Genomic DNA, 14,575 nt, shown 5'->3' on the forward strand with positions numbered 1-14,575 from the left:
TTTTGGGGGCGCGGGGCTGCCCTTGCCCTTTGGCATTGGCACCGAGCTTTCCCCCTGCAACGCGTGTTGTTTTGCACGTAGGTGTGCAGGGAGTTCCAGCGGGGAAACTGCGCGCGCGGAGAGACTGATTGCCGCTTTGCCCACCCGGCAGACAGCACCATGATTGACACAAACGACAACACCGTAACCGTGTGTATGGATTACATAAAAGGTCGTTGCATGAGGGAGAAATGCAAGTATTTTCACCCTCCTGCACATTTGCAGGCCAAAATCAAAGCGGCGCAACACCAAGCCAACCAGGCTGCGGTGGCAGCCCAGGCAGCTGCGGCAGCTGCGACTGTGATGGTAAGTGCTGCCATATACAGCTGCCTTTTATTGACAGAAGCTCTTTAATGCCTATTTTGCTTCAATTTAATGCTGTTTGCTTGTACTTTCTTTTCTCTTTTGCCTCTTCTTTTTTTTATTATTCTTTTTTTGGTAGAAGATAAGAATTTATAAAATTATTATTATTGCTTGATGGGAGGAGGCACTTTTTTTTTCTTTATGCCCGTATTTTAATGCTGTATTTCTATCCAAGACAGTGAAGCAAATGACACTCTATACCACTTCTGTTCTCTGCCTTGATCACATGTTAAATTTGATTGTAGCATTTCCAAGCAGAAATAAACTGATGAGCTTTATTAACCTCTGAAAAATAGGGGCACATTCGCTGTTTTAGCTCTTTGATGGCAGATACATGTGTGGAAATTTGGAAGAAAAGGAAGAAAAGCAAAGAGAGAGCTTTTGCCTCAAAGATCGGTAGTAGAAAAGAAAACTGTATTAGGATTCAGTTTGCCCCACCTTAGATGTCAGACAGATATCTGACCTGAGCCTGGCCATGTTGGTCTCACTTTATAGGTAGTGGAGAAGAACCAGCATGTTGTTCTGATCTACCACTAGTGCCTGTCTGAGGATGAGAAAGAACTACCCTTTGTAGGTACACATCTGTCCCCTCTGTCTAACAAGTCTTGACTATATCTTTTTTAACTTTAGTTAGATGATGAATCTCACACCTAGAGACTTCTGTCTTTCCTGCTGTCATGGATGAGTTGCTGGAATCTCTCTATGATACAATTTTTCTATGAGAAAAAGAGCGTTTAAAAGTAGTAAACTAAAACGGGAATAATTAAGAAAAAGCTTAATAGCTGTAGTCAGAAGAGATTGAGGGCTTTATATTTTCAGTTATTTTAAGCTCTTACTGAAAACTGTTCAGAGAAGTCAACCCACCCATTTACCATTATTAGGTATATTTTACAGTTGCTACTAGGAAAGCTGGTAAATTTAAATAGAGTGATATTGATAAAGGTAAATAAATCAAGCTTGCAGGATCTGACTTGGGAGACAAAATGGCCAACAGCAAATCAAAGAATCATTTCCTCATTGCTGGCAGTGGACAAATAATTAAGCAGACGTGGTTTGTGGACTTGTAGGCAGTACATGTAATAGTTACAGTCAATACAGTTATTCTCTGGGTAAGAAGCCTACCAGAAACAAAAAACAGTACAGTATATAACTACCCCAAGCTATTGTATTTAGCAAATTAGCAAAGACTGGACTTTTTGAGGGACAAAGGGTAAGTTATGCAAGAAAGTAAACCTCTGAACAGAAGAACGTTTCTTAAGTTTTAATATTCTTTCTCTTATAGTATCCCCAGTCTCTGCTTTAAGCAGGGTGATTTTTAGTTAAACTTTCATGTGCTTGCAGAAATTGAATGCCATCTGGAAATTAAAGCAAAGGATATTGGGTTTTTTAATTCTAATTAGCTTCTGTTGTGCAATATTTATTGTCCAGTGAGGGAAAGTAATATTTCTAGGCAATATACTACAGAAAAAGGGAGAGAGATGAGCGGATTCATTTTTTTGTCCTTCAGTAATGGTTGGATATATATCCTATGCTTTAAAATAAGCTGTAATTGGAATTGTATTAGCCTCGAAGCAAGATGAAGCATCTTCGGAAACTCACAATTGAAATGTTAGCATTCTAATGTCATGGTAGAAGAATGCAAGGACCTGTAATTCAGGGTAACTTTTTGCAGAAAATTATGTACAAAATACTTTAATGGCATATTTAGACTACCAAACAGAAAAGGTTCTTTAAAATCCAACTACTTTTTTGTCTAATATAGATGTGAAACAGTCAGAATGAATGAAAAAATCACCTGAATGGCAATAACAACAAAAAAAGACACAAGCCAGCAAGGCTGACCAAGAATGCTCAGTTGGATCTAGAGAGCAGTAGTGTGGCAGCAAGATGTGCCAGGGGAGGTTTAGGTTGGATGTCAGGAAAAGGTTCTTCCCCCAGAGGGTGGTGCAGCACTGGAACAGGCTCCCCAGGGAGGTGTCACGGCCCCAAGCCTGACAGTGTTCAAGAAGAGACTGGACAAGCCCTCAGACACATGGTGTGAACTGTGGGGTTGTCCTGTGCAGGGACAGGAGTTGGACTCGATCATCCTTGTGGGTCCCTTCCAACTCAGGACATTCTATGATTTCCTGATGCAACAGAAAGAGGCAAAGGAGGTTTTACCATTAGGACAAAATGAAAGGACGGATAGAGGTGGGAGAGAAAAATGGACAGTTGGTCTGAAAGCCTGAAAAGAGTAGGAGACTTCACGGTTGATGAGCAGGTCTAGAAACAGATCAAGTGTAAACCTTGAGGCTGAGAAAGCTGTGAGACTGAACTTGCTGTGGAAGATGACAAGGAAAGCCAGCAAAAAGCTTCCAAATAGGGAGGTGAGGTTAAGAACAGCATGGAGAAGAAGTGGAGAAAGGCAATCATAAACCCAGAGATAATAAGTTAACACGTGAGATCAGATAAAATCTGCATTTGGATAATAAAGTTAATTAGCTGAAATCCTCTATGATGTTGATTTGAATTTGTGGACTTCATCATCGCATAATGCTGAATTCGGTCGTGATGCTTCGCCTCCATCCATGGTGGATGGAGAGTAGGTCTGAGGGATGTCTCCTGTTGGGGTGCACATGGGGGTACCACACCTCGGCTGCGCAGCACCCTGCTTAGACACAAGAAGGCTCTCCAGATCCTCACTTTGCACCAGGTGTTCCTTTTTTATTTCTGAGTCTTGGACCCCAGATGGACGAGCAGCTCCTATAGATTAGGATATGTAATCCAGAAGTGCGCTGAAGGAGAGATGTGGAGGACATTGGGAGCCTCATGCAACTTAGGTGCAACAGAGCCAGGAACAAGGAGTAGCCAAAGTGAGGGCTGTCTTGCAGAATACCCTGTGGGCACTTGCTGATCTTTTGGCCATTAGCTGTTTGTAGGCATTTTGAGCCTTGTCCTCTTTTTTTTTCCCCCACTTTTGTTCCATATTTCCACATACTGATGTCAAGATAGACATAATCTGCATATCCTCAAAAAGAGCTAAATATCGGCCTGTGTTTAAAAAAACGAAAGTAAAAATTCTGATTTCTAAGTAAACCTTGCTTTCCTTTCTAAAGGTTTGTAAGAATTACTTACAGTATAAAACTTAAAAGTAATATTTTATATGAGAAGATTTTTTTACAGAATGCCAACGTATCAGCCATAACTTTGATGGTATTATGGAAGTACACATTAATGTATATGCCTATGTACTATGCCTAAAAAAATTAATAATGCTGGACTAGTATCTTAACTCATATGTTAACATTTGCTTATGAACTGAGAGCGGTATTTTTACTCCCTGCTCCTGAAGGTTGTATCAAAATTTAGGAAATATATTTTAAATTCTGAAAAACTTTTTTTCCCTCTCAAAGTAACGTGGTAAGTTACAAAGAAAAAAAATCTGCAAAAATGATCCAGCTGTAGGGGAAAAAAAAGAATTAATGATAAGTTAGTGTAACTAGACATTTTACTTATTCTGCTTTGTACCGGAAAAGGAGACCCTCTCTCATTTTGGACCCCAAATCTGTCAAATAACTTAGTTCTCTTAATTGAAAGACCCTTATCGTGAAAGCACTGACATTAGTAGCATTTGTAACGCGTTACAACTTGCACTAGTGCTTTGTATTTGAAAATGTAGCCTTCCAAATTGAGTTTTCTGCTTTAAAATGGGACTTAACTAACTTATCAGGAATTCTGATAGATGTATCCTTAAAACTTTCTGCATCTCTGTGAAGTGTTTATACGATGCTTAATAGTCTCTGCAAGCTGCTGTTTTACTCAACTTTCCTGAATTTCAAACATCTATATTTTACTCTCTTATATGCTTTTAACTAAGGTATAGTAGATGCATTTTTGCTTTGGTACTAATTCGAACTGTAATATTCATTTCTTTAGAAGACATTTTTGTTGTTGTGCATGCCTAGTGTTTTGTATGTTGTATATTGCATTCAGAATATTTTTTTCCTTCTCACCTATCCACAAATGCAATGCCGTTCCCATGATGCACCTCTGCTTGCTGTTTACCTGTATGTTAATTCGCTTGAATCCCATTGGCCCACTGCCATCATGTGCTCGCTGCCTGTTATTAAAAGACTCAGTCGACTGCCAAAGCAATGAAGCGACCTCTCGAAGCAACTGTAGACCTGGTACTTTGACCTTTCACCTTTTGCTTTGCATGTAGCTTTTTTTTTGGTTGTTTTTTTGTTTTGTTTTGTTTTTTTCCAGAGAAGCAACTAATGAAATTTGTATCGCTTTACTTTTGAACATCAACCGGAAATGATTTCACATACTCGTTAATTTACCAGAAACTCGATATTTATCCATCTCATTCTCATACGTAATAAACGCAGACGATTTAGTTTGGTTCCTAACATGGTTTCATTTTTTTAAATATTCTCTCATGAAAAGTCCAATTGAGATAAAACTGCTTCTGTAATTGAAAACGCTTAACGTAATCCATTAATCTGTATAATAATGGGAAATGATATTTAAATTAAAAAAAGAAAATACTTGGCAATGAAACATAAGTGGTTTTTTCTCCCTGTAATATTTGAAAACCTATTTAAAGGCAATGCCATTTTCGTTGCTTTAAAAGCCTTTCTTTTCAGTAGTTGTGCTGCTACAGTTTTAGGTTAATAGTACCATGCTTTTGCTATCAATAACAAAATTTCACTCATTTTACATTGCTGTGCTTTGAGTTAATATGCATGATGAGGCATCTTTAGCCGCTTTAAAAAATAATAAGTTTTTGTATTTATGTATATGTTACAGACAACATCTTAAAAATGACACCGTTTTAACTAACTTTCTTATTTGCAGGCCTTTCCTCCTGGTGTTCTTCACCCTTTACCAAAGAGACAAGCACTTGAAAAAAGCAATGGTGCCAGTGCCGTTTTCAATCCCAGTGTCTTGCACTATCAACAGGCTCTTGCCAATGCTCAGTTGCAGCAACATGCAGCATTTATCCCGACAGGTATGTTGTACCCCCATAGAGTCAGTTTTGTGTCCTTAGATAAGCCCCCGTGCCAGGCAGTTGCACTTTACGGAAGGTTTTATTATCCTCCCTGCCCTACTTGAGGTGAAGTCTGCACAGACATTTATAGATATGAATTCCTCCTGCAAAATACAAGAGTTCAAGCGGAAATTACAATATGCTGTTAGGCTGCTTTGCACGTTCATAGCCTCGTTCATCATTGTCCACAGTTCACCCTTTTTTTCCTACCTTAAATCAGCTGTATTTTGACTTTTATCTCCCCGCGCTCTCCTAGGAGATGAGAGGGCCAAGTTCCACTGACAAAAATGCTGGGAAAAGCATCACACTTCAGAGATGCCGTGGGGAAGCTGTGCTGTGGCTGTGGCACATCCTTCTGTGCCCCTGGGTGCTGTTTCACAGCCCTGGGGGTGACCTCAGCTGCACACCAGCAGAACAAGCAGGGGAGCATCAGCCACCACCTTCTCATCCATACCTGCATGGAGTCACTGGCAAAACACGTTGCTCCCTGCAGCTGCACTGAAGGGCTTGGAGGCATCAGATGTGTTTTAGAATCACAGAATCATAGAATTGTAGAATAGTTTGGGTTGGAAGGGACCTTCAACGGTCATCTAGTCCAGCCCCCTGCAATGAGCAGGGATATCTGCAGCTAGGTCAGGTTGCTCAGAGCCCTGTCCAGCCTGGCCTGGAATGTCTCCAGGGATGGAGCATCAACCACCTCTCTGAGCAACCTGGGCCAGTGCTTCACCAACCTCATTGTAAAAAATTTCTTCCCCATGTCTCACCTGAATCTCCCCTCCTTTAGTTTAAAACCATTACCCCTTGTCCTATCATAAGAGGCCCTGCTAAAAAGTCTGTCCTCATCTTTTTTATAAGCCCCTTTTAAGTACTGAAAGGCTGCAATAAGGTCCTGCTGGAGCCTTCCCTTCTCCAGGCTGAACAACCCCGACTCTCTCAGCCTGTCCTCACAGCAGAGCTGTTTCAGCCCTCTGGTCATTCCCGTGGCCTCCTCTGGCCCCTCTCCAACAGGTCCATGTCTTTCCTGTGCTGAGGGCTCCAGAGCTGGACACAGGACTCCAGGTGGGGTCTCACCAGAGGGGCAGAATCACCTCCCTCGACCTGCTGGCCACACTCCATTTGATGCAGCCCAGGATACAACTGGCCTTCTGGGCTGCTAGCGCACATTGCTGGCTCGTATCCAGTCTTTCATCCACCAGTACCCCTAAGTCCTCTTGGTAGGGCTGCTCTCAATCCCTTCATCCCCCAACCTATATTGATACTGGGGGTTGCCCCGACCTAAGTGCAGGACCTTGCACTTGGCTGTGTTGAACCTCATGAGGTTCACATGGACCCATTTCTTGAGCTTGTCCAGGTCCCTCTGGACCTCATGGTTTTTATTTTGGAACATCACCAGAACTTTTTTTTAGCATTTGGCACTAATAACTGCTGAGGTTATAATTCTTCCTAGGGGTGATCTGAAGAGAAGTGAATGTAATTTGCATTTCAGTGCTCAGAACTTTGTAGAAATCAGGGCATTCAGAGATAGCTCGAACTGCACCATGACTGGTGACTGGGCTTCTCTTTAACACTGCAAGAGAAGGAATGCGCTAGGTGCTTGTGTAAACAATAACAACATAAGCCTCTAAATTATGTCAGTCACCCCCACTCCCAAAGTTCCCAAAGGTAAATACCCTGCCTAATGAATTCTGTGCTTTAATTTGTAATTAACAAATTACGTATTTTAGTATCAGAATGTTATTGAGTGTGAATTTCCAGAATTGTTTAAAACTACATGTTTGCAAATGCACTTGACATTTCAGTGATGTTATTTTAGTTTATAGAAATTATGTCTGTTAAACAAGAAGTGAAAGGCAATACGCGATGATTTCCCAATCTATCAGCATTCCCATATGTTTTTTAATGATAAAAACAAACACAGATGGCATTGACTTCATGGAAGTTTGCTATAAGGCCTGAGTAACAACCTTGGAGCCTGCCCCTGTATTTATAATAGTAGGTCATAGCATGCCGTATTTTTAGCACATTGGTGCACCAGAATATCTGTGTCAGAAAACATACTGATGTTTATGGGAGTGTTTGGGAAAAAAGAAAAGTTGTGAGACTGCCTATTTGGACATGAATGGAAGACTGCCCTTGTGCTTACAAACGTACAGAAACTTCCACAAATTCGTTTTACATCATAACTCTATGAATTTGCAGTATTATACGTATTATTCCTTAAGCAGTCCCTTTCAGGGCTTATCACTATTATGTGCAATTGCCAAGGATTTTGAATTAACCATGGAAAATACAGTAGTTGAAACCTTTTTCAGTGAAATAGCATTTGGATATTTTCCAGACTTTTGGAGCGCTCATGCTTCCTTAAGTAGCTCGTTCTTTGTGCTTTTTATTATCCATCCCTCTTTGCAACTAACGGTTGTAATTATAGTTTTATCTTACAAATTTCTGACTGTAGGAAGGGTGGATCTTGGAACCAAATCTTAAGGGCCAGGTTATTGGCAAGCCCCAAAACAAGTGCATGAAAAAAAGAGAAGAAACAGAGGGGTAACATAGCAGATGGAGCCCAGACCCAGAGTGGAAAATCTTCCTCACGGTGCTGAACCTCCTGCTCTGTGCGAGCACCACCAGCACCTGGAAAAGATTTTGGGGAGAGTAGAGGGGTATGGGAGGAGGTTAGGAAAAGTGGAACCCCCTCTATATGAGTGGGTGTCATGAGCTTTTTGTTAAAGATGCTACATCTGACATTCCCATGTTTCCTGGGAAGGCTGGATTTGGTGGGTGTAAGGCCTGTCACGCCACCCAGGTCTAAGGAGCAATGCATGACATTATCTGTTGGATTTTTAATTATTATGTGATGTTTTCTGAATTAGTATAATTTTCAAATGTGTTCCTGTGTGTGTGTGTGTGTGTGTGTGAAGTTAAATTTTAAGACAAGTTTTGCTGCTGGAATATATATAAAACTTAACTGTTTTATATAACTTCTCTGCTTTCTTAACCACTTGCTCCCCTAATAAAAAGTGTGGGGCTTGACTTAGCATGGCTTACCTCCAAAGTTCTGCACTTTGTTTGTTTTACATCAGTTTGATTGCTTTGTCACCTTCTCCTTATTGTTTGGTGAATGGTCTTAAAAACAACAGATCTTTTCTCTCTTCCCATTGCTGTTTGTTAGTGTTTTGGTAGCCTCTAGAGGAGGAACTATGTGTATTCTGCGGGGACTGTTGGGTAAGGTCATTCATAGTTATGCTGCTACTATGATGTTGAGTAAGAGGCTGCAGTAGTAATTAAGCAGGAATACAAATAGCATATTTGACTTTTTATCAAATATGCATTACATGGGACTAGTCTCCTTACATGCTCACCTTCACCAGCTCGCTATATGCACTGTACTGAAAACAAGCTGTTCTTATTTTTCGTTTGGTCTTCCCAGAAAGTGGACTAGGCACCAAAACTAAACCACGTGGTGGGTGAGCAGTCCTTCCAGAGCATCTCTGAGGTGCGCTGGGAGCCTTTTGCTGGAATGTTACACACTTGGAGGTGTTTATCTTGGGGACTTGTCCCAGTAGTATTTTTTTTGGTTAGAAGAACCTCTCCACCTCAGGTGTTTTGTTAAGAATGAGCACGTTGGCATCAAGAGCAAATTTGTCAAAGGCTCTGCAGAGCGGTGTCAGCTCATTCCATTTTAAGTTCTTACTCTGCTACACACCAAAAAGTTGGTGAAAGCTGATCTGCACAATGTTGAGCTGAGTTACTCAATGAGTTCTAGAATCCCCAAATAATATGATATTTAACCAAAGACATTTCTGTAAACAAAACCCTGTCACTGCGAAAGTCCTAAGTGAAAGGATAAAAGTACTTGAAGCATCTTGTGTGTATACAGGAACATGCCACAAGTTCCAGAGTACACTCAGTAGCAGTTTAATATGAACATAATCACCTTTTTTGTGTCAAAGCAAAACTATGAATGACCTTACAGTTTCATTTAACTAACGTACTTCTCTGTGGTTATGCTTGAATCTCACTTTGAATGTTAACTCTAAACGGCTAACCTGTTTCTTCCCTTTATCCACTTTTTTCACCTATCATTGCATGACACGCAGGGTCAGTTTTGTGCATGACACCCGCTAGCAGTATTGGTAGGTTCCAAATTTCTTTATTGATCTCTTTTTATACTGTATATGATGTATATTCACTTGTTTCAAAAACCCTAGGCAAGATTTAGACACTGACTAGAATTAAAGGTTCGCTTGCCCTTCTGGTTGACTTTGCAGAGTGTTTAGATTTGTAGATGAAAGCTGCAGTTTAGATGTGATATCACCTGCTATAACAACTACACTGCAAAAGCATAATACCATGAATTCCAGTCTGCTTTTCAGTTTTCAAGTTTTATTTCTCTTTATATTTTATATTGTCTAGTACTGTAAAATCATAAAATACTGGGAAAAGCCAGCAAATTTCATCAGTGTTTTAAAGTTTCATAGTGGTGTGCCTATTTCTCCTTTTGCTGTGTGTTAGAAAGTTTTATCAGCGTTTCCCAGAAATGCCAACTTCGATCCACAGAGGTTCTGTTGAAACCCGTGATCTGAATCTTGCTCCTCCTTTAAATATATTTGCAGCTTGAAATTAACATTAACAAGCAAAATGCAAGCCCAGTGCAACAGCCTCTAAGACAGAAAAGTAATGCTTCTGTTATTCTATAGCCCTATCCCAGTGACCACTCAGATGAGCAGTTAAAATATCAAGCCTTTAAAACATCAAATTAATAATTCTCTCATGAAGATGCTGATTGAATTCGTTCTTGAAATGAGCAAAAGCAGCGACTTTCACAAAATCGACCTTGTTTTTTTAGATCAAACAAAGTAGTATTTAAATCAGGAAAACTATTATCATCCTTCTCCTGATTTTTGCTTCAAAGCAGACGGTAATTTAACTCTGATAAAGTCTAACGGTTATGCAGTGCTAGTAGGAAAAAAAAGGCATAAATTGGATTATAAAGACAGCAAGTATCTGGCTTACTTCAAAATGAAGATACATGAAAGTAATTTTTAAATTGTGTTTAAAACTTAGATAAACGTTTATCGTTTTCCTTCCTAGTATAAACCACTATATTTTTTTAAGTAGAATTTTGGCTTGGAGTGCTTTATATCAATACTGGGGGAAACAAATTGCTCATGTAACAATTCTCAGGTACTGGGCTGTTTTGGTAGAGACCTCGTTTGCACAAGTAATCCTCTTGTTAGAGATAACCCCTGCGTTTTTAATGGTCCTCGCTCTTTTTTTTCTGGGAATCGCCGATTGTGTTGACAACCTTCCTTTAATTGTACTTGTAATAAGCTATTTTCCCTTTTTTTTTCTTTTTTCTTTTTTTTTTTTTTTTATTATTTCTCCGCCACGCTTTCTCGCTTTGCACTGTGATTGCATGCCATCTGCCGGTTTTAACCCATGACGATGGCTTGCCGCTCTTGATATTCACCATGCCAAAAAATACCACTTCTCTTACCATAATGCTGCACCCTCCTGTTCATTGCTTCCATGGTTCCCCTCCTGAAAGTACCCATGATGCACAACGCTACGGCCGCCACTGTCTCTGCAGCAACAACTCCTGCAACAAGTGTTCCCTTCGCCGCAACAGCCACAGCAAATCAGGTTTGCTCCTTTTAAAGCTTTCTTTCACAAGATCCCAAACTCTAAATGAGTGCTGAGATTTTTTTATTTTAATTTATTTTCTTTTTAACAAAAAAAATTCTCACGGAGAATTTTTTTTTTTCTTCTGTGTTTACCCCATCAAATTTTACTTTTATTTTTAAGTCGTTTATAGCAAGTGTTTGTGGGACAGGTTGCACTTATTTAGAGTTAACATTTGTTGCAAATAATGATGTAGCTGTGTTTTGTGTTGCGATGTTTGTACCTAATTACTGTGTAATTAACCAAGCTGGAATTAGAATCACCGTAGTACTGGACTGCTTACAAAAATCTATTATGAACTCTTGAGTTCAAAAACTAAGATCATCACAGGTTTCAAACGTTCTGATGTGTTAATGTAGCCTTCTCCATGCCATGTGTGGAAGCGACTAATTTGTAAGCATGGAAGCTGTCTAAAATCACAAGTGGGAAAAAGCAGCTGAAAAAAAAAGGAAGAGAGGAACAAAACTGAATGTCTTCTGTAAATGCTAGTGATCAAAACAGCTAGTGATCAAAACTTGAGATATTTATGACGATGCCTGCTTCATGTTTGAAAGTGTATCTTTAACCTAGGAATTTTGTACAAAGAACCCCCGGGGGTTATTGACAGAGGCAGGCTAGGAAAGGTGACACTTTCTCCTTTTCTTATGCGTTTTGTTATGTTAATGACAGTTCTCATTTTGGTAGGGTCTCCCCCTACACCTGTAGGACCTGATTCCCAGGGAAGCCACATCTGTGGCAGCTCAGAGTGTGCAGCTTTGATTCCTCCGCTGGAGCTGTAGAGATTCCCAGCCCACTCCACCTGGCATCTGCCCGGAGAGGGGTTTGCGCAGCACTTTGGGTCTCTTTGGCTTTTCTGTTGCTTCGGCACCACACTCGAGCACTTGAACCCGAGAGCTGTTTTCCCTCAGATTTTGAGGTGTCAAACCGAGGGGGAAGCAAAGCAGGTTTGCTCACCAAGGGAAAGCAGAAGGCTAAGTCCCTATCGCCTTTCCTTGGGTTACTCCTGGCCAGACCAACAAGCTGCAGCAGACCCAGTAGAAATGCTCACCTGTTGATTGACTCTCCTCCACCTGGCAAGGAGTTACAAAGAAATCAGTGAAAATGTTTTGCTTCATTATGTCATACGAGCAGATTTAGTTAGTTAGTTAGTTGGTTAGTTAGTTATACTGTTGGGCACAAAACTATTTAAGTATTCCATGGAAAAATAGAAGTTGCTGCAGGAGTTTATTTATAATAATTTAGGAAAAATATACTACCTCTGAAATACACCCTGCTTTCTTAAAGAAACACAAACCAGTCCATGTTCTCTGTTTTTTTTTTTAAAAGGTTAATTTGCCAAAATTGTGGTGTTCGTGCTTCTAGCATTTTCTTCAAAAGAGGGTTGTCTTTTGGTATATTCTTTTCTGAGAGCTAGCTTGTTTTTAGTGAAAAAATGCTTGGGACAAGGAGGAAAGTGCAGCAAGCAAATGGTGCATTTCATTGCCCTTCGTGGAACAGTGTCTGCAGCAGAAAACTTTTTTGCAGAGTCCAGTGTAATTTTATTAACCCAAAGAGGTGTCAGAGAGACTTGGAGGTGCCAAGGGACCATGAGAAAAGGGGGTGGTTTGAGGTAGGGGTGGGCTGGGGATCCTCTCCAGTGTGGGAATGCCACCGAGGCAGTCTGCCACCCGCACTCCTGAGTGCCAGAGGGGCCGATGGTCGCTGAAGTTGCAGAAGTACCCGTCCACCTACAAAAGGGAGTAGTAAGCAGTCTTTGTTTAGCTAATAGGAATACTTTCACACAAGGCACTGGTGCCGCTGGGGAGGCACAGGTGTCCCCAAATGCACTTTCTCATCTAGCAGGACGGCAGGCAGAGCCCTTCCTTTCCCAGCGCAGATTTTGTTTGCCTTGGAGGAGCAGAGTGTTTTAAATTTAACAGGGGTTGTAAAAAGTGTCTGTCTGTATTTATTTAGTTGCATATATTTGTGTCTGTGTGTATACGTCTGAAATTAAAAGGCGGTTTAGCATGGGGATGGGTTTCCACTTGTTTTAACTTCAGCTGTTTGGAACTTCGGTATCCAGTTCATCTGCTTTTCTGGAAGTCCATGTTAGGGCAAGTTAAGCTGCCCTGAAGGGTCCTGCCTCTCTCTCTTGCCTGTGGAAGGAGTGTAGGTACATACCCAGAACTCTGCACTGCTGCACATGGACAAGATGAGTCCCATCCAGCACCTTTTCTCGTTGGCTTCTGTAGCATGTGTCATCATTGTCTTTTTATTCTCACTCCTGTGTTTGTTTTAGTCATCACAAATCTAGCAGGAAAAAAAAGAAAGGCTACTGTAAAAAAACTGTGTGTTTGGAAGTAGGTAAAGTAGTAGTAGTTACTTCTGCTTTGCAAGAGGCAAATCTTCAGATTTGCTGTTTATTTACAACCTCTTAAGAGTTGGAGACAAACCTACAACACTGGGAAAGGCCCCGTAGTAACTCTGTGGCCCTAACTCAGTATTTCTTTAGCCCAAGAAGTACAGAAGGAGCACGTAAATAACCTGAGTTAAGACTTTCTTCTTAAGACTTCTTTCTAACATCAGTTGTTCATGTCCTTTTTATAGATTTGAACTCTCCTGCGTATTGCAGAAAACTACTTTTTTAATTCCCATCTAGATAAAATTTGGGGTGGGGGTGTGCTGGGGACCCTCTCCAGTGTGGGAATGCCACCGAGGTACTCTGACACCCGCACTCCTGAGTGCCAGAGGGGCCGACGGTAGCCCCTGATCTGTGCCATGTTACTTCACATATCCCTGGGATGCAGTTTCCTCTTTGCAGTGTCTCTACTGCCCTTTTAAATCAACCTGCAGCCTTCAGCCAGTCCCATTTCAGCTCCCGCAGCTTCTCCTTACAGTGCCAGGCATGACAAGAAATTGTAGCAGGGCTTAATCCTTTAGCTCAATATTATTTGGCTTGGGGAAAGGTTGCTGGACTTCCTTGGGTTGAGTGTGATGATCCTGGTGTCCCTGAAGCACCGATGGAAGGAAAAGTCAACATCTCAAAAGTTACAGAGTCTCAGCTGACAGCTAAAAAACCCTACCAACTCTTTTGTGTCAGTAAATTATTTAGTATATGCTATCAGCTTGTATTTTGAAAAAATATGAACTGTATCTCATGTCTTCTGTATGTCATTTCTTTCTGAAAATAACAGGAGTAACAACTCAAAATGTGCCTGCATTGACACATGGACAGTCGGTCAGGCTTGGCCAGAAATTCTATGTGTTGTGTGTTCAGTGTATGGCACGAGACATGAGAGGATTGTGTAGATTCAAGGCTATGCTGTAGTACATCCATGCAGGGTGACACCAGTTAAGAATATATGAAAAACTGGAAGTCTCTTGCTTTTCCTGCCTTAAAGAAGTTAGTTTTAAAACCCAAATAATTTTCTTGCAGTTTACTTCAGAGGAGAGGAGAATCGCTTTGGCTCAGTGCAATGG

At 40.8% G+C, this 14,575-nt stretch overlaps 1 protein-coding gene across 16 annotated transcripts in view; it reads left to right on the forward strand.

Annotated features, from left to right (window-relative positions):
• Nucleotides 1-14,575, forward strand: part of MBNL2 (muscleblind like splicing regulator 2) — a 112,516-nt gene that overhangs the window by 82,690 nt on the left and 15,251 nt on the right. For 3 of the 16 annotated variants that reach the window (XM_065057159.1, XM_065057170.1, XM_065057149.1), the window contains exons 5-8: nucleotides 82-345; nucleotides 4,515-4,568; nucleotides 5,242-5,395; nucleotides 9,532-9,567. In XM_065057159.1, the coding sequence (XP_064913231.1) occupies nucleotides 82-345; nucleotides 4,515-4,568; nucleotides 5,242-5,395; nucleotides 9,532-9,567 (508 nt within the window). Of the gene's footprint in view, nucleotides 1-81; nucleotides 346-4,514; nucleotides 4,569-5,241; nucleotides 5,396-9,531; nucleotides 9,568-10,982; nucleotides 11,078-14,575 lie in introns of all 16 variants that reach the window. The other 13 variants (XM_065057210.1, XM_065057199.1, XM_065057217.1 and 10 more) reach the window with 7 other exon arrangements.

This window comes from Columba livia, chromosome 1, assembly GCF_036013475.1.
Source record: "Columba livia isolate bColLiv1 breed racing homer chromosome 1, bColLiv1.pat.W.v2, whole genome shotgun sequence".
Classification (NCBI taxonomy): Eukaryota; Metazoa; Chordata; class Aves; order Columbiformes; family Columbidae; genus Columba; species Columba livia.